Source organism: Primulina eburnea, chromosome 15 (genome assembly GCF_022965805.1).
Source record: "Primulina eburnea isolate SZY01 chromosome 15, ASM2296580v1, whole genome shotgun sequence".
NCBI classification, from domain to species: Eukaryota; Viridiplantae; Streptophyta; class Magnoliopsida; order Lamiales; family Gesneriaceae; genus Primulina; species Primulina eburnea.
The window spans coordinates 31,923,716-31,942,585 of record NC_133115.1 but is presented as its reverse complement, the minus strand read 5'-3'; the positions used below and the strand labels follow the sequence as shown (position 1 = coordinate 31,942,585).

General features: G+C 34.0%; 3 protein-coding genes across 25 annotated transcripts; all 3 read left to right on the top strand.

The window, feature by feature from the left end:
* The first annotated feature begins 733 nt into the window (after positions 1 to 733).
* Positions 734 to 5,601, top strand: LOC140814973 (uncharacterized). The gene is given in 13 exon segments (XM_073174066.1): positions 734 to 984; positions 1,488 to 1,572; positions 1,740 to 1,791; positions 1,896 to 1,916; positions 1,995 to 2,048; positions 2,379 to 2,402; positions 2,404 to 2,427; positions 3,022 to 3,084; positions 3,833 to 3,898; positions 4,050 to 4,088; positions 4,536 to 4,652; positions 4,761 to 4,853; positions 5,247 to 5,601. Coding segments are annotated over 13 exon segments (969 nt in total). The 5' UTR covers positions 734 to 881; the 3' UTR covers positions 5,475 to 5,601.
* A 308-nt stretch (positions 5,602 to 5,909) lies between these two features.
* On the top strand, positions 5,910 to 14,767 carry LOC140813538 (uncharacterized). 23 transcript variants are annotated; one of them, XM_073172083.1, is made up of 8 exons: positions 5,933 to 6,384; positions 7,089 to 7,170; positions 7,555 to 7,648; positions 9,449 to 9,519; positions 10,648 to 10,737; positions 10,967 to 11,107; positions 11,257 to 11,489; positions 11,578 to 14,767. In XM_073172083.1, exons 6-8 carry the CDS (start codon positions 10,996 to 10,998, stop codon positions 11,632 to 11,634), a joined length of 402 nt encoding a protein of 133 aa, XP_073028184.1. In that variant the 5' UTR covers positions 5,933 to 6,384; positions 7,089 to 7,170; positions 7,555 to 7,648; positions 9,449 to 9,519; positions 10,648 to 10,737; positions 10,967 to 10,995; the 3' UTR covers positions 11,635 to 14,767. The 23 variants fall into 23 exon arrangements, with proteins under 23 accessions (XP_073028171.1, XP_073028191.1, XP_073028190.1 ...); XM_073172070.1 differs by lacking the exon at positions 9,449 to 9,519 and having other exon boundaries at positions 5,910 to 6,019; positions 6,191 to 6,384; positions 7,555 to 9,416; positions 10,648 to 11,107; XM_073172090.1 differs by lacking the exon at positions 9,449 to 9,519 and having other exon boundaries at positions 5,932 to 6,384; positions 11,274 to 11,489.
* Positions 14,768 to 15,592: 825 nt separating this feature from the next.
* LOC140813651 (uncharacterized) lies at positions 15,593 to 18,002 on the top strand. Its single transcript, XM_073172272.1, has 3 exons — positions 15,593 to 16,948; positions 17,089 to 17,160; positions 17,254 to 18,002. Exons 1-3 carry the CDS (start codon positions 15,881 to 15,883, stop codon positions 17,257 to 17,259), a joined length of 1,146 nt encoding a protein of 381 aa, XP_073028373.1. The 5' UTR covers positions 15,593 to 15,880; the 3' UTR covers positions 17,260 to 18,002.
* Positions 18,003 to 18,870: the final 868 nt, after the last annotated feature.

Here is an 18,870-nt window from a genome sequence, read left to right as displayed (position 1 = left end):
TCTGGGTACAAATGATGTTATAACGAAGGATATCCGAAATTTGTTGGAATCGGACATGTTTTTATATCTATTCAATGCTTTTTATCCATGAAACGAATCAACTCGATATATACCTACAATGCAAAATAATATATGAATTTTTTTTAGTATAATGTGGGAGAACATGAGTCGTGTTAAAAATTTTATATCTGAATTTGATTATTTCGGGTTATATTATCCGATTATTTTTAAAATATATATTAGATTATAAATTTAATTAATCAAAATATATTTAAACTTAAAAATACAAACAATATTAATATGTTAACATAATCAACTAAAATATAACTAAAAATACATCATTTTATTTTAATTAAATTTGTAATCTTATCTAAAAATAAAAATTCAAAATTAAAATTAATCATGCACATGGACTATCCCATATCGTGTAGAAATTTACTATTCAATACCCGAACCCGAAAAAATGTTAGTCTTCTTATTATTTTTAAAAAATAATAATAATATTCCCCATTATGCCACCGGATTGGTCGCTATATGGTTGTGGAAACAGAGGGGGAAAAAAACTAAAATCCAGGGTCAAATTGCTAAAATTCAAAACATTATGGGTGCAAACTGCATTTAAACCCAAGGATCCACATGGATAACTGGATATCTGTAACGTTGACTGTTAGATGAGCCGTTGATAAAAATTAAATTCTAATCCTCGTTTCTTAGTTTCCCACCTATCCAAGTGTCCTTCATCAATTTGGTTTTGATTATTAAATTATTATTATTACTGTATCCATTCAATTCTCCAACCATAATTTTCCATGAAAACTCAAAAGTTGCTGGAACTCAGAGATTAACAATTGGCGGATTCGAACTACCATTTGCAAGAACAAATGGCCCTCAAAATTTTCTTGAAAATATTCTTATTTCTATGTATAGTTTCAGTTATTTTGACCTCAAGAATTGTTCATTCCATCCCCTTTGTTGTATTTCATGGTAACTCTGAGGTTCTGCTGTGGATTTTATATGTTATATTGGAATAAAAATGATTCATGCTGCCTATATGTTGTTGACTTTTTGGAATAGCCTGTCTTGTGAAATTTCTGCTGTTTCGACAGTTACTAATAAGCGGTTGCATCCATTTTTTTAAATTTGGGTTCTGTGATATTTTAGTCTCAGAGTTTGATGATTTCGTAGATGGCAAAAATTTAAGGATCTGTGTTTTTTTGGAGGCGGATTTGGTTCTTTTCACGCTTACTCTTACTTTATGGGGATTCACTTTTCTTGGAAATATCAATTCTTTGGTCTCTTTTTCCATCCTTATTATCCTGTTTTATTTTATTTTTTTAGCTGATGGGAACTATGTTAATTTGATGAAATGATGAATTCAGAGGATATATTGAATTCCCAGTTTCAAGATTCTACAAATTAGACCTTACAGTAAAAATCCAAAGATTAGATATTAAATATGGCTCTCATTTTGACCTGTAATATTTCAGGAGTCTCTGACAGTTGCGATAATAAAGGAGTCTCACATTTCACCAAGGTTTTGAGTAATTGGTCTGGTTCACCTGGTTATTGCATGTATGTTTTTAATTCAATTCGTACGAACATGGATATAAATTTGATCTGCATAGAGTACATTTACTTCATATTTCGCTTTTTTAATATTGAAAAATGGATATAAAATGTGGATGTACTACCGCCTTCTGTATGCCAATGGTTCATTTTGTCATGTTTTTGTATCTTAGAGAAATTGGAAACGGTGAATGGGATTCTTGGACAATGCCCTTTCTAAAGCAGGTCCGTTGTTTCTGAATTATTCAGTTCGTATTATACAGAAGAACATTATTATTACAATTTAATGGAATTTTCTTTTTCTTTTTTTTTCTGGTTGAATGGTGCAGACTGCCACTGCTTGCAAAAAGGTATGCTGTTCTGTCCGAAGAATTATCTTAATTGACCCAGAATGTCTTGCTTAGATTGAATGCCTTTTTAACAAATAGGTGAAGAAAATGAGTGAGCTAAGTGATGGCTACAACATCATCGGGCTTTCGCAGGTGGGAATCTGTTTCTATCCCCATCATCTCTCAAAATCGAACCATATTTTAAATACATTTTATGGGCTAATTATATATGATGTTTTTCCCATAAAAAACTCACTGATGCATATTATTTTCTTTCGGTGACGGGAGGAAATTTTATTGAGATTGAGTTTTGTTTTCTGGCTAACGTATTTCTATCATGGAAGAAAGATGTGAAGTGTGAACCATTCAATAATTGTTTCTGATGTTTTTATGTTTGACATATGAAAAAATGGTGTTATCATACTCACTTTTTATGGTTTTCATTTGTTGATGAACATCTGTCTCTAATCTCATACTTTCCAGGGTAATATGATTGGAAGAGGAGTCAGTTGAGTTCTGTGACGGACCTCCAGTAAGTACTGATCGAGCACTTTGATAAAGAAATCTGGGTAAAAATTTCATTCTATAAATTCATCGAGTCGTCAATACTTTTCAAGCCCCAGACTGTACAACTCTACTCTTTTCAACTTGATGCTCTCCTTAGCATATTGTAGGATGGAATATTTATGGATATTCCAAAGCTAGAGGTACTGAAAATAGTGCAAATTAATTTTTTGAACTGTACAACATCTTAAACGTCTCATTTTGGTTGTTGCCTCCACATAGGGAGTCACACAGGACAGTTGGGGGCAATTGGTTCTGTAATGCTACCTAAGAACAGCTTAGTCGTTACTCTATTGCCATACATGCAACTAGCTGCCCTCAAAGTGCCTAATCCAACTCAATTTCGAGAAGCACGAATCCTCTATCACTGATTCACTATGGTCCCTTTGAATGGTTTTTAGATGTGATAAACTGTTTGTCCAAGTTGTATATTGTCCTTTCGAACTACCACTTATTACTTCCAGTTCTTACTCTTTCAAAATTTGGAGCCTCTATATACCAATATCACAATCTATGTTCAAGATACCTGTTATTATGCCTTATTTTTCTTAAATTGACACAGGTGAGAAATCTTATTTCTCTGGCAGGTCCACATGCCGGGATTGCATCTGTTCCCCTCTGCGGAGTAAGATTTCTTTCTAGCTGCATTTAAGTCTTCTGAATTATGGATCCATAAAATATCCAAAGTTCAATTCTTTGATGATTATTGGCTGATGCAAGTAGGAAAACTCTGTAGATTTGTTTCTTAAATATGAGGACTTCTATATCTGTTTGCTTAATCTGTCGCTGCAATGTTTTATTAAAAGACACTAAAGCCAGCAGAGTTGAGATAAGATTTGACCCGTTTCTGTTTATCTTTTCATTTGTTTAGTGGAGATACTTCAAAAGGTGCACAACCATAACTGAAATTTCCTTCTTCTAGAAGCAACCATCTGAAAAACTTGGAACGGTGCACATCATCACCTTTGATGAAACTAATACAGTCAGATGGTAAAAAAAAGTCTTTAAAAAACACTCATGATTACAGTAATTGATGGTAAAAGAGAGATTTGCCCTTACATTGCTCTTCAATTATCTTGGAAAAACTTTACCGTGTACAGTAGTGTTAATAATCATGTAATATATTACTATATTATGATATATTTGTGATATTACTTTATTATGATCAAGTTAAAGAAAAGATTTTCTACCGTATTTATCGCCAAATATTTTCGTTTATATAAATGATAATGATAGTATTAGTTCTTCATGGTTTAATCCCATATCGTTTCTCATTCTTTCTTCATTGTATATTCACCATTTGTAATTGAATAATATAGCCTGTGGAAATTGTTTGCTTTGGCCATCTGGTTTAATTATTCTTGGTCTTGCAGTCTGCTTTGGTTTGCATTCTCGTGGACTTTTTGATCGAGTTGGCAGTTTATACCGACTTTGTTCAGGTTTTGAAATCATTCAACATGGCGTTGAATTTTAAATTTCAAACCCCAGATTTTCAGTTCCTGAACTTGCAACATTTCTTTTCTTGATTTCACTTTTTACATCATGGGAATCTACATCGTTTTGAATCATCTCAGCTTTGTGTCATTACAGGAACATTTGGCACCGTCTAACTACATTAAAATTCCTACTGTGAGTAAAATTCTTTTGCAAGAATTGAATTTATGCTTATAAGTATGAAACATTAGCGATCTTCTTGTTTTTATTGCCCATGCATATAACTTTTTATGTTTCGAATCTATGCATGTCGGAGACATTTCCCTTTTAAATGTCTTCTTCTCTATAACAATGTAACATCAAGTTTTTTTCAATCGGTTTTCTCGAAACAGCGATGAAAAAAATGTCTGATCCTTTAATTGGTCATTTCACATTTAATAATGAGAGCTTCAAAAGATAACACAGTGGACACGCATGAACTGGAGTTTAGACCAAGTTTGTTTTCTTGAAGCAAACAGATGATTGAATTCCAAGTCATTTTGGCGTAGTTCGATACAATTTATCCTCTTTAACATATCCCCACGTGTTTAAGGCTTGACGCCTCCATTTGAACATATAAAATTCTGTCGACCACTTTATCAGGATTTAAGTGACTACAAGGATGGATGCAAGTTCCTCCCTAAGCTAAATAATGAATTTCACCAGAATTCCACGTACAAAGAGCGGTTTTCTAGCTTGCAGAATTTGGTACTTATAATGGTAAGTTTGATATAATGGTTCTGATTACCTGTTAGATACAAGAAATCTTACCATTTTCCTCCAGTTTCATGTATATGCATATGGCTCAAGCTATTGTTTCTTACCCAGTTCGAGAAAGATAATGTTCTAGTGCCGAAAGAGACCTCTTGGTTCGGGTACTATCCAGACAATTCGTGGGACCCCATTTTGTCCGCACAGCAGGTATCTGTTTCTTATAATACGCCCATGATTCGTTATGAATCTGCTCTCCTTGAACCCACAAGTTATTGGAAAGTTTGTGTCTGCATGGTTTTTATTAATGTTATTCCGTGTTGAGACATTGAATCAATCGAGTTTTTCCTTCCGGCTGTACTCTTGAGCTTATATCTCGACCTTCAGGCTCTCAATAAGAGCCAATACAATAGAGGGACGACGGGGTAAGGCTCACTCACCGTCGGACTTGAATCAAGATTAAGGTCCAATCGGATTAAGATGTGTGAACTGAATATAGATACCGTGCTAGTGTAACTCACAACAAATCCAAAGAATGCCATCAGTTCAATCTTGTGATCATGCATGCATGCTAAAGCAAGCTGCATTGTTGAATCTTTACAGACAACCCTCTACACCGAAGATTGGATCGGCCTGAAAACACTGGATGAAGCTGGGAAAGTGAAGTTTGTAAAAGCATGTGGAAGCCACCTTGAAATCTCTTATGATGAAATGGAAGAACACATACTTCCATACTTGTTGGAGAATTCGACTACGCGACACAAATCATCGAAACACTCTCCTTTGAGGCTGGTATCTGGACATGACGAGAATACAATTAAGCTGTATTGAGATACTAACATTATTACCACGAATTTTACATGAAAATTTGGCAATTATGAATTACATCGTCTGTGTTCGTATATTTGTAAAAACACACTTTTAATTTAGCTCTTACGTTGAGTGAAATAAATATTATTTGGGGTAACATCGTCCATTCGATAAATCATTACATCAAATTACATCTAGAAAAGAAAATTTATTTTTAACTAAGTAGGTATTAGATTCTCCAAAGTTAAAACAAAATCTTTATGAAATGTTTTCTAAACACTATGTGATAGAATGCTCCAATATAAATTTAGAATTAGATGACAGTTTTTTTATAGTTATAAAATAATAATTTTATCATTTCTAGTTGTTTTCCCAGAAAATTTAATCTAATTGATAAAAATGTCATTTTAAAAAGAGTAAGTCTCATATAAGACCGTCTCACGGATCTTACCAACACAAATTTTTGCCATTTAAAAAATATATCGCCACTGTACATGTCACTTGGTCGTTGGGCGACGGGGTTTCTCTGCATAGCGTTGAAACCCGAAATATTGGAAAAATTACAGGTGAGAATTGAATTGTTTTCGATTTTACTGGGCCCGCCTGTTGCGAATGATGTATGCTGGGGTTTTGGTATAAAGGATCGAGTTACATTGCCTCTTCTCCCAAACCAAAAGTTACTAATTTTGGTCATGAAGTTGGTATGTATTACTTTCTTGATTTTTGGGGCACTTTAGATTCAGAAAATCAAGCATTAATCTTTGTTGGGAACTTGTGGCATCCACTCCATGGTCTATAGATGGATTCTTGAAAGCGCAACCAGAAAGAACACACATCCATGTAATTGGGCCATTCCATTCTTCTCTTCATCGTGGGATTGAATGCCTGAAGGCTTCTTGAAAGAACTTGAATCCTTTAAATGGCGATATGGGTTCGTTTCTGCAGTTCCTCGATGGATCCCCCATGCTATCTATGTTAGAGTAACATTTTGTTTTAGTTGCACAGTGTTTGTGATTTTTTTTTAAGTAGTTTATTTGGTTTTCTTGTAAATTATAACAATAAGATTCATTTAGAAAAAGTAACAAATGCATTATGGCTTACATTATATTAAACATTTGGTCTTGTCCTAATAAATCTATGATGAATTTCAATATAATCATTTTTATGGGTAGAATTTTTACCTTTACGAAGATATATGCACGAGTATACACATTATTTTTTGGTTTTTCGAATGACATTGTTATTGCACACGCTTATGTATTATTTGTTTATATCTGGTTCTTGTACTCTCGGGACTAATTTGTGTCGGAGTGGTTCTTTATATATGTAGTGGAATTTTTACTTCATCTTTTAACAATTGTAGTTTTGATAAAACCTTCACTTCTACTAGTGTTGGATTCGTTATGGTGGCTCTAGAAAGACGCATCGAAGAGGAATGCATGATGATATCTTCCTTGAGTGAAAATCATTATAAATAGGGAATAGCAAATAACATGTAGCTTTTAATTATATTGTAAAAACAATTGAGAACTATCATATTCTGCATCTGGTATCTGTTTATTAAAATTTCAGTTGTTTAAAGTCACCTTTTGTTTTCTCACGGTTTATGATATTTTGTGATTATTATGTGAATAGGAAGGGAAGTCTGTGCAACTGCATCTGTCCTTCAATATAGCTGTCAACAACTGCAATATTTCATGCATTTGTAATTTCTCAGGTATTTTTATAAAATTAATGCTGTTTTCTTTAGCCCATTTAGCTTTGAGTTGTCTGTGATATGCTATTCAATTGCTTTGTCTCATCGTTCTGTAATATCACTTTTGAACTCGGTGCCTTCTCGATATTTTTCTTCATTTGCACCAGCCAAAAGACTTGGTGAAACAAGAAGAAACATGAAGTTGATATCATACATTTGTTGCACGCATTTGTGTTAAATGCAACAAAAGAACTAATCTGTGGAAATGATGAGACTGAGTTGTAACCCTTCAAACTTGCGGGATTCATTTATTTTTGTAATGTTTATGTTATAGGATTCCAAGAAGAATAGAAAATTAAATTGTATCCATATTTCTTTATCTAACAATATTTTTCCTTTTTTCAGGAACTGCATTTATTGTGGTTGCAGAATGGGAGTCTATGGAAGTTGAGGGATATCGATCTAGATTATGGTTGAAGTCCTAACTTTGATGCATGCGGTATATCATGTTTTCTTGGTTTATCTTGATTTCTCTGTATGTTACGGAAAAAAGTGAACTGCACATGAATGATTTTAACGTTTTCGATACAAACAATTAATGTTGACCATTGGTTTGTTATAATGTCCATCGTTGGATATTATCACCTTTGGTTCTTGATTTAAGGGATTGTGTTGGTGTATTTAGAGTTTGAAAAGGTAGGCAGAGTGGTTATATTTATTGATATGAATCTCTTACTCACTGAAGTGTATCTTTAATTTGTTATCCGAATATATTAATCAAATCAAATGATCTAAAATTATAACCTACTAAAGTAGATCTTGATATAGTCCTAGACAACTGTCATCAGTATTATAGCAAGGAAAATGTTATCTACATACTCAAAACAAATGGATTATAAATCTAATTTCCAACCAATCATAGATGTAGCTATCCTTGCTATCTTTCCATCACTTTTTTTTCCATGTTTAGATTAACTTTTGGCAGAGCACATGAAACTTGCTTGACCTCTTCTGATTTGTATTTCAACATTTCTGGAAAGAAATCACACAATTCTTGGATGAGACTGCTTGTTCTCGTAATAAGACGAAAAGAAATAAAATTCTTGATGAAAATGTAAAATGGAAGTATAAGACTTCCATTCTATCAATCTTATGAAAAGACAAGTTAACAACTCAAATTGGAATTGATTTAGATTGATATATGTTTAATCAGTTGCAATTGCGGCAAATCATTTTCTCCCTTCTCCATATCTCAGTGGCACTTGCTCAGGTAGTTATGTGGATGATCATAATAATCACTCGTGTTCATTCTCTATTGCATGACCTCTCTCTTTTTGCCACGTGTCCCTTGTCCATTGATCTGATATTGGATTTCTGATTTTCATATGCCTTTGTATCAGGATACAATGCTCTCTACAATAATTTTCACACACCCACAACTGATTCTCCTTTGTCTTCCTCTATCTTGGGGTTTCCTATCGCCATACAAGACAACGCATGGAGTTGCCGCAAACCCATTTATCTACAGTCATCACACTTTTACTTGTTTAGCTGAAGTTTGAAGATGATTTCTATCTATAACTAAACCTACTAAAAATGGTGGTGGTTTGTGGTATGACTCATCTAGTTTAAGGCTCAATGGCGGTTTAGACCATACTCTTTAATCAGGAAAAACTCAATTATCTTCACCTCTCTAGGAAGAAATCTGTTTGTTGTATCTGGATTTTGGGTTGTCCTTTAGAAACTACACTTTTGGAATGTTGATCCAAAGGTAATTTTTCGAGGTTCCCATGAGTCAGTCCAACTCCACCTCTACCAAATTTATTCCAATAAAATTTTGTAACTTTGAATTTCTCTGTTGAGTTTTTCCTCATAATTTTCCAAACCTTTTCTAACAATTTGATAGAGCGGAGTCTTTACCATGGATATGTTTGATGCAAATGTGTTCCATATGTTTGATGCTAATTTTTTACGGGGAGTAGAATACTACTGTATGTTGGAGTTTACTTCTTGTTTCAATATTTATTCTTTTCACTGCATATCCTGTAAATTAATTTTGTTCAGGTTTCTGCAACATCTTATTTTCTACTTTAGCCATTTTTGCGTTACTATCGCTTCTTACAAAGCCTTGCTGCATCTGGAAGTGTCTGTTTTTGCATGCTTATATGTTAGCTATCTGATGGCAGAATGAGCGTCACTTATCTAAAGGAGAATTTATCATTCATATCTGAGACACTCTAATTTTGAAGCAATCTCGGCAAATTATGGCACTGATAATGTGTTTTTTACTTTCATGCAGTCAATTATGAGTGAATCACTTTTGCTTAAGGCAGACTTGATTTAGCTCCTTTTTCGTTTTCTTCATGGATGGTAAGCAACTGAGTACTGATGATGTAACAATATATGCCCGTTGTTTAGTGGCAGTTGATAGGATTTGGTATTGTTATACATTGGATTATGCTGAACCGTATTGTATCGCTCAGAATCTATGAAATAAGTAGTAGCATTTTACGGAACACCAATGTTGCAAGAATATGAGCGCATACATCTACTTTAAATGTTTTAGGTTAAAATGATTGTTGTATTTTCATGCGTCCTTGGTTAAAGATATATTTTTGTACTTGCTACTGTACCACCATGTACTCAGAATTTATATCAAAGAATACAAAAACTAAATAAATTCAACTGAAGAGGGTTGGTCTTTAAGATCCCTTGAAATTTCAGATTTTAATGGCACACTTGGTGTTTTTGGACAATTATTAATGATACAGTGCGTTGGTGAAAAAGCTGTCAAATTATCATAAACATTCTGGTAATCTTTTGACACATCATTGCTGACAAATTAAATAAATCCAGCATCTTGATTTTTTTTCCATAAGAGCACAAATTTCATTTATTATTCCATGACATCAGTCCACCTTTCTCTCTCTCAGAATCTCTATAAACTGCATTTTCTGTTCCATTCTTCTTATCCTTACACCATTGCATTCTCTTACAATTTATTCAACTCTCTGTGAGGATCTCACTCAGCGGTTTCAAAAGTTTCCTGGGATTTTATTTAAAGTTGTTTGTATTAAAGTAAGTTTAGCTGTCTCTCTTATCTCTGATGTCTCTTGTTACTATGCCAATGTCTTCTTCCTTCCCAAAGGGTTTCCAGTTTTTTAGGTTCAATAAATTTCTAACACATACATTTGAAATATCTGAGAAATTTCTGAACCAAAACCTAGAGAAATAGGGAAAAAAACTCAGTACTTTGTTTTTTGCCTTATGAGATGGGAGAAATTTCTGATAAACACATCTAAGAAATATATAAAAAAGTTGAAACCTTGTTTTCCTATTTTAAATTTCTGCTTAAAAGATACCTAATTTGTTTCTGTAATTGCAAGTGAAAAAATACTTGTATGAATATATATACATTTTCCTATTTTAGATCTTTGAATGAAATTGTGTAGATGCTTTTCTTTTTTGTAACTTAATTATTCTATCCGATTGTTTCAGGGCTTTTTTAATCCAGGCTTTCTGAAGTGGAAGAGAATTTAATCATCCCATTTATATTAGTATATCAGAATCTCATTCAAGAAGTTTCCGGTGCATGCAACTGTATATTTGTATCTACGCAGTTTATATTTCTAACTATATGCTGTATGTATAATTTCATCTACATCTACACACGGGCAAGGCAAGCTCTTGCATGATTAGTGCACATTTAACGGGTGCATCTTGATTTTTCTTGCATGAGTTGCTATGGTTCTGCATAAATTTTGGTTATATTTTATGCTCTGATGGCTATCATTTTATTTTATTTCTCTTTCCAAAGCTTTTGATTCAATCAACAAGAAGAGCAAAATGTCATTACCAGGATCCTCTATATCAAGCCCACTCTTGATAAATGACAATGAAGAGATTCAATCACCCAAGAAAGATGATAATCATGTTAACATTGTGGAAGTACCTGAAGGTAAGAGGGAAAAAGAACCAATTTCAAATTAGGTACTGAATTTGGGTTGTCCAACTGTTTTTAAAAATATTTGCCAAAAGGTTGTCATATATACATTGATTTATGATTATATGGTTAATATTTATCGATATATTTGTTTCTTGTAAAAGAAGCTATGGGATTTCAGAGACAGAAAGATGTTGCGGAAAAAGGCGAGCAACAAAAGTTGCATGGGAAAATAGGTAAGGAAAAGAAAAGGAAAGAAGAGGAGTTTCCCGAGCTCCCTAACTTCTCTCTTGAGTTAAGGCAAGAAGAAATCTCTGAAGACATCTACGGAATGACTGGTAAAACACCTTCGAGGACACTAAGAAAGAGGGAAAAGAATGTCCAGAAACAGATTGAGGTAGCAAACAGTTTATTGATCTGATCATTTTGATTTTTTTTGTGATTAAATTTTTTTCCTTTTATGTCTATATTTTTGGTTTTTCTAGTTAATTTTTCCCGGTGAAGGTTTAAAAGGAATAACAGTTGGCAAATATAAAGTCTAGGAAGGTATCATTTTCACACTCTTTTTTTTATGTTTAATGAAACATTTTATCGCACACATCATGAGAAGAAAAAAGAAATATCTTCGTAGATGTTACCAGTTATGAATTTCAAGTAACTTTGCTTCTTATGGGGAATATAATTTTTTTGCTCATTGTTTCCTTCAAGCCTTTTGTAGATTTCCGCAATTCTGATGTGCCAGAGTGGTCTTTTGTGCGTCTTTTGAAGGTATGCTACCAACAAAGAAAGAGTGAATCAATATCACACCATATCTGTTAGTTTTTTTTCAATGAGTTCAAATTTGTATCCTGAGAAGTATTTGTTTTATCCAAAAACTAGTTGTATATGTCCATGCAACTGATGTACATAGATTGAATCAAAATAGAAATGATTATCTAGATACTCTAATTCCCTTTCTTTCTTTCTTTCTTTCTTTTTTCTGTCGAAAAATAAAGATTTCATTGAACACTAAAACTTGTGATTAAAAGAGTACGAGACATAAAAGTGGAGATCAATTCAACAAATGTAGCTTAACGAAGTACTTGTACATGTTAAGCATTGGTCGTTCTTTTTCTGGATAACACACATGAATTAGTTGTCTTAGTAAATTGATGTGCACATCAAATATTCCTTTCTTACCTTCCTTAACAAGCTATATTTGAGGGTGGTTATTTTTTTATAAGCTTAATTATGAGCCATAGAAGCATGAAGATTTGTCTGAATATGATATTTAGTTTTGCAACTGTGATCCTTTTATATTAGGGCTGCAAACAACACGAGTAGCTCTACTCAAGCTCGGTCAAAAGACTCAAAACTCAAGCTCAATCTCCATGGTTTGACCGAGCTCGAGTCGAGTTCTAGTAGCTTGAGCCCGTAATCGAGTCGAGCTCGAGTATTTGATGGTCTGGTCGAGAGCTACTCGACTACATATATATTTAATTATATCTATATATATTTTTAGATTTATTTATATATATATATATATATATTTATATATTTGTTTATGTATATATTTATTTAAAAATTTTAAAAAAAAAACAAAAAAAAGTTATTTGAGCACGAGTAACTCGAAACGTTATCGAGTTGAGTTCGAGCTTGAAAATTAATATTCAAATAAAGTCGAGCTCGAGTTCGAGTATTTCCATATTTTTCCGAGTCGAGCTCGATGAGTGTGATACTTGGCACTACTCGAGCTCGAAACTTGACTAGATGCAGTTTATTCGTCAATTGTTTTGTGACAATTTGAATTTTTTGTCGCTTTTTAAGTGGTACTGTAAGTTTAACCATTGTGCATGTGGAGGCAAGTCATTTCGAAGAAACTGAAGCAAAATGGAAATCATTATTCTTCTCATCAATCTACATAATCATCTATATGCGTGGATTACAAATGGAAATAGACGTTAGAATAAATCAGTGCAAGAGTTTGCGCTATTGAAAGTGGGATTTGTGTAACACGCAGAATCTATGATACATTTTACTCTCATTTTATTTTAAAAAATAAAATTGTGTTAATTGTGATATCTGTGACACACACAATCTATGATACACTTTACTCTTTATGTAATTAAAACACCCTTTTTTAATTGTAATATCTGTCCATCTTCCTGCACTTTATCTCTTTGAATTTGTTGTGATATGACATTAAAGTGAACATTTTTTAGACATCTTAGTAGTGGAAGAAAAATTTCGTTTGTAGTCCTATAATTGCGGGTTTACATCTTGGATCCTCTATGTATGTTATCATCAATTACATTCATGGAAATACTACAGGACAATTCATATTTGTCCTTCTTGTCAAAACATTCTAATTTGTTGGTTAAAATTTCCTAAATTGGGCCATGAATGGCTAATTGATTATCAAAAAATAATTATGAAAATGAGACTAATTGAAATACCGTTTAATTGCACCGTAAATTTTAGTATGAAATGTTTGTGATTATCATCTTTAGTATAAAAACAGTTTATCAATAATCTAGTTTAGTTCGCCTTTGCCAAAATAGTCATGAAGTTACTATTGGTATCACATAAATAAAACACTAAAAATGTCACTCTCCCATAGTTACATGACAGTATGATATTTTGGCTCTTATAGGTTGACAGTTCATTCTGTCTGTTTATACGGATTGGTGTTCTGCGTTATATTTTTAAAAGACTATACTGTTATGCAGATAATTGTTGCTCAACTTATTACACTTGTGTACAAATAAATCGTGGTCTACTTTTTTCACATCATGCCAGAAGTGGTATCAATTGTTGAGATTCTTGTTAATGCTTGGGAGATGCTATTGTGTGGAGAATCAAAGAAGTGAATTTTGACTTAGGGTCTGGATTGGGGATGATGATTTAGTACAGTAAATGCACTTTGCTAGGTCACTGTACTTGCACAGATCTTTTGCAAACATATTAGTGGTAATAATTTTCACCGACGGTGCACTTGTTATATACACAACTCCAGTTTTCGGAGGCTATATTTGGATAGATTCATTGGTTTCATTGGTTACGTTTGGACAAAAAATTAAATAGTATTTGCAAATACTTTAAAAAATGTTATTGAAATTTTCCATTACGGAGTTTTGCTTCTTTTACAAACTTGCTTAACTTTGTCTTAGTATGTTGTTCACAAATGCTACTTTTTGGTCCAATAAATTTCTGTATACAATTTGAACATATTTGATAATAGTTCTTACCGTGTGCAATTTTAAATCGATGGATTTCTAATTGTGCCAAATTACAACACATGTTTCCTACCCAAATTCATGTATCAACCCCAACCTGTCATCCTTTCTAAATTATTTCTGGTTCCAGTTCTTCATTTTTCAGTGTCATGCATCATCATTTATCAATATTTACGGTGTTTGATCTGTGTACAGGGTGTCTGTTGTGATGCATGGAATATATATGGTTCAGCAAGGATGAAAATGCAGAACAGAGAACTTCGAAAATGGGGTTTTTCCCCAGATCAGATATATCTAATCGAAAATAAACTATATGATCCTGGACAATACTAGGTAAATTTGACATTGGGACGATAAATATATATGATCGGGGATACTTTTTTTTGTTTTTGGTAGGTTAGGGTTTGAATCCTGGTATTTCCCAAGACAATATCTTAACAGGAACTTTGAATTTCATAAACATGCTAGTCTATTATGTTACTCTAGAATTAAGACCTTCATTATATTTTCATGCAAACGACAATATTATGAACAATGGATTCTTTTAAAAATTAAATTGCAACATGTCAAAGATATAATGAGTTGAGGATATTACTCAAGTGGCAACAATACATACATACACACAACAAATGTTGGTTACCATGTCACGTTGGGCTCGCATCGAAACCGGCTCATGGTCAACGAGATGGTTGATCGGGTCAACGGTTTTGACGCTCGTAAATGGCCATTGGCGTGCCGGTTACGATTTTTGTCTTTAAAAACCGTTGCCCCTTCGAGACCGACTATTTTTATTAATATTATAATTGAGCCCTTGAAATAAAAAACAAAATATAAGAAGTTCTAGGAGAGTGACATAAATTATGACGCTTGCAGCTCGAGATTTACGATGATAATATCATATTTTAAAATTTTTAATTGTGATATTTGATTTATTGAAAACTTTTGAATAGAGATTATTTTTATTGATATCAGAAAATATTTAATAGAGTTTTCATAAGTACAAATCTTTTTTTTTTATTCTTTAAATATTTATTGAAATAATAATAATATTTTTTATTTAAAAAAGATATGCTTATCCAGACCTGGACTCGGCGATTAACCGAACCCGGACCTGGACCGCCAGATTCACTACTCGAACAATATCACATCTAGGAAAGTCGCGATTAAGAGTCGAGATTTTTCCTTACCTAATCCAGCGGGTCCGACCCAGACCCTGACCTCCCCATTTGTCATAAAATAAAATATTAATATTAAATGATAAAAATGCATGCAATATCAAGAACATAAATTTATAGGCCTTCTTCTCCACGCCATTCTTTGTAGCCCCATTCTCTCTCTAAACTCTTCATTCTCTCCACAGCCGCAAATCCTTTCTTCCTCAAGCTTTTATTTAACAAAACCCTAATCCCAGCGCACATACTTTCACAGTACGATACGTATGTACGCGTATAGGCATTTTGGGTTGCGTCATTCTGTCTTGTAATGAAATTACGCCGCCGATCACGCTTCAGATAGGTGTTTTCTTCGTGTTTGGGTGTAAATAGTTGCTTTTTCTTGAGTGTTGATCGTCGATATGGCCTCTACAGTTCCAGAGAAGTCCCAGCCGCTGCATAATTTCAATCTTCCTTATCTTAAGTGGAACAAGGACGGGCACTCCAATGGTCACCACCAGCGCCGCCGCTCCGTGAAATCACCGTTAAGAAGACCTAATCCGTCTCCCGTGTCTCCACTCCGTCAATCTCCGTTGAGAGATTCCGTTTCGGCGCCTTCCCCTCGCCGGCAGTCTCCCTTACGCGATTATGCGTCGCCGTTAGCGTTTGAGTCTACGGATAAGTTGGTGAAACAGTCTAAGATTGGCGGCGGTGAATCTCCTAACCAGTCTTCTGAAGGCGAGTGGATGAAACACTCGGTGATGGGTAGTGACTCGGTCAAGAAGTTACCGATCCGTGGGGACTCTTCGAGGCAATCTTCAAAGCGTGAGTTTTCTTCTGAATCGGAGGCTTTGGTGGGGAATAAAGGTTGTTTGATTGAGTACAGGAGGAACCATTCGAGGATTCCTTCGCGTGTAAGTCTAAAGAATGGAGCTTATGCATCAAATTCTGAACGAGCCGAGGAGAAACCGGGAAAGAAGCAGAAAGTGATAGATGGCGGATCAACCGCAGTTAATAAATCAAAAATATTGATAAAATTTCCTCCCAAGAACAAATCTGAAGACGACGGTATACTAGAAGAACTGAGGGAGCTCGACATTAATGATGACAAGGATGAGACTCGCTTGGTGGAAGAGGAGGGAAAGACGGGTAATAATAACGATGAAGAAACAAAGATTTGGAATTTGAGGCCGCGAAAGCCTATCAACAAGTGCGCCAATATGAATGGAGATGGAGCTAGAGTTATTGCATCGGTCCTGTCTGATAAGAATAAAGCTCATTCACCCTCGAAGAATCTGACCAATAGATCAGGGGAAATTGAAGGGAATATCGGTGGAGGTGGAGGGGGCGAGAAGAAAGTGAAGAAAAAACTCAGTGTTTTGATTGCCTTAACGAAGGAGGAGATCGAGGAGGATATTTTCTCTATGACTGGATCAAAGCCAGCGAGGAGGCCTAAAAAGAGGGCCAAGAACATACAGAAACAAGTGGATGTAAGAAAACCTTTGTACAGTTGTACTTTAATTTGATTAGATTGTTTTGGATCGATTTTTTTTTTGTTTTTCGTATGGTGTTTTTATGCCAATTTTCTATTTGAAGCACAATATTTCTGATATAATGTGTGTGATTGCAGTTTGTATTTCCTGGAATGTGGTTGGTATCTATAACTCCGGATTCATACAAGGTGTCAGAGAATTATCTCAAGGTATAGTTTCAATCTATTCAGTTTGGTTTCGTGATTGGATCCTTGTGTTAGTTTCTCACTATTTTCTTACAGAAATGGCTTTTTTTTCTACAGGGTTAGATACCATCAATGGATGTATGATCATGCACTCATATGCTATCCTGGAAGTATAGTTGCTTGGCAGTCCCATTTTTTGCTTGTCTTTGAATGTAAATATGGATTCTAAGTAATTTCTCTTGAATTATGGGTTCAGAACGATACATAGATGGTGCTAGCGACTCCTGTTCAACTTGAATTAGTTTTTCTGCTTTTACCAATTATTCTTCTTTGGGATTTTTTTTGGCCAAGCAGAAGGGGGTGATGATTTATTATCTGACTTTTACTCTATATGTGATAAATCTGTATTCCATTTTCCAACGCACTGATTGTCAATGTTGTGTAATCGGATTTGGCTCAACACTGAGAAGTGTGAGAACGATGCTGTAACAGTGGCGGAGTAAGAGTCCTTATTCCTACTAAATTTCTCTGTTGAATTTTGAATTTTTTTAGTTTTAGAGTTCTTGCTCTGCTGCTGTTTCTTAATCCAAATTTGAAGATAGGTAATTTCAGGGAAAACAACATGAACAAAAAACTACTATCAGACATGTTTTGAAGATGTTTTCTCTGATAACCAGCAGCCGCATGTATAGAGAAAGAGTGACAAAGAGATAAAACACCTGATACATATTTTTCGGTTGTTTGTTCAATATGTAATAATTTCTATTATACGTTTGAGATTTCATGTAATTGCTATGTACATATTAATATTGGTTTGAACTACTTTTGAGATGACGAGTGAATAATAAATATCTCCTGGAATATTATCTTTCGCATCCTTCTTGTGTGCCACGCGAAAAAAAAAATGTACTTCTGCACAAATGTATCTTTGTTCGAGTTTGCGTTTGTGCCTAATAGACGAAGTAGAAGATCGGAAGAGTGGTTTATACGAATCAGTGGATGAAATCTGATATTTAAAAGTTGTCTTTATAGATGGAAGCCTTGCACCAGCAGATTTGAACGCCTTAGTGAATGTAGAACCAGAGCTGTTGTTAGTATAAGAACTGTTGTCGTATCTGATCTTGTTGAATCTGATCTATCTGTTCCACGCGTTTCGACATAGGGTGTGAAGTTAAAACTTCTTGAACTTGAAAGGATAAGTTGAACCTTTCTAAGTTTTTTGTCCAAAATTTTCAAATTAGATGGTGCTGAAATTTGTATGCTGTCTTTTCAAGATTGGCTCCTAGAGATTATTGGCTGATGGCCCCATTTCCTTTGTAAATTCAATTGAGTTTTATCGTTGATTATGATATTCAGACGTCTCTTTCTGTCTCTTTCCGTGTAATATGATAATTATTAGAGAAGGGAAACTACGCTATAAATTGATGCAGCTATTGCATAGAATACGCGGTGTGTGCATAATGATACACTGACGGAGATATTACCCAGTCTTGGAACAAATTAAGGAATAACATGCCGATCATTAACATATCCAAGTTCAACTTGATAGCTTTGCGGTGCGTTGTTTCTTTGTACAAGAACTATGAAAATAGTTCAAAGACTTCCTCTCTTTGGGTTCCAAGTTGTTTTACGAATTGTTTTTTTTATTAGAATTTTTACGATATGAATTATGATTTTATTATTTTTCAAATGCCACCCTTGAATATAATTTCTTGTATTTATTAAATGAATCTC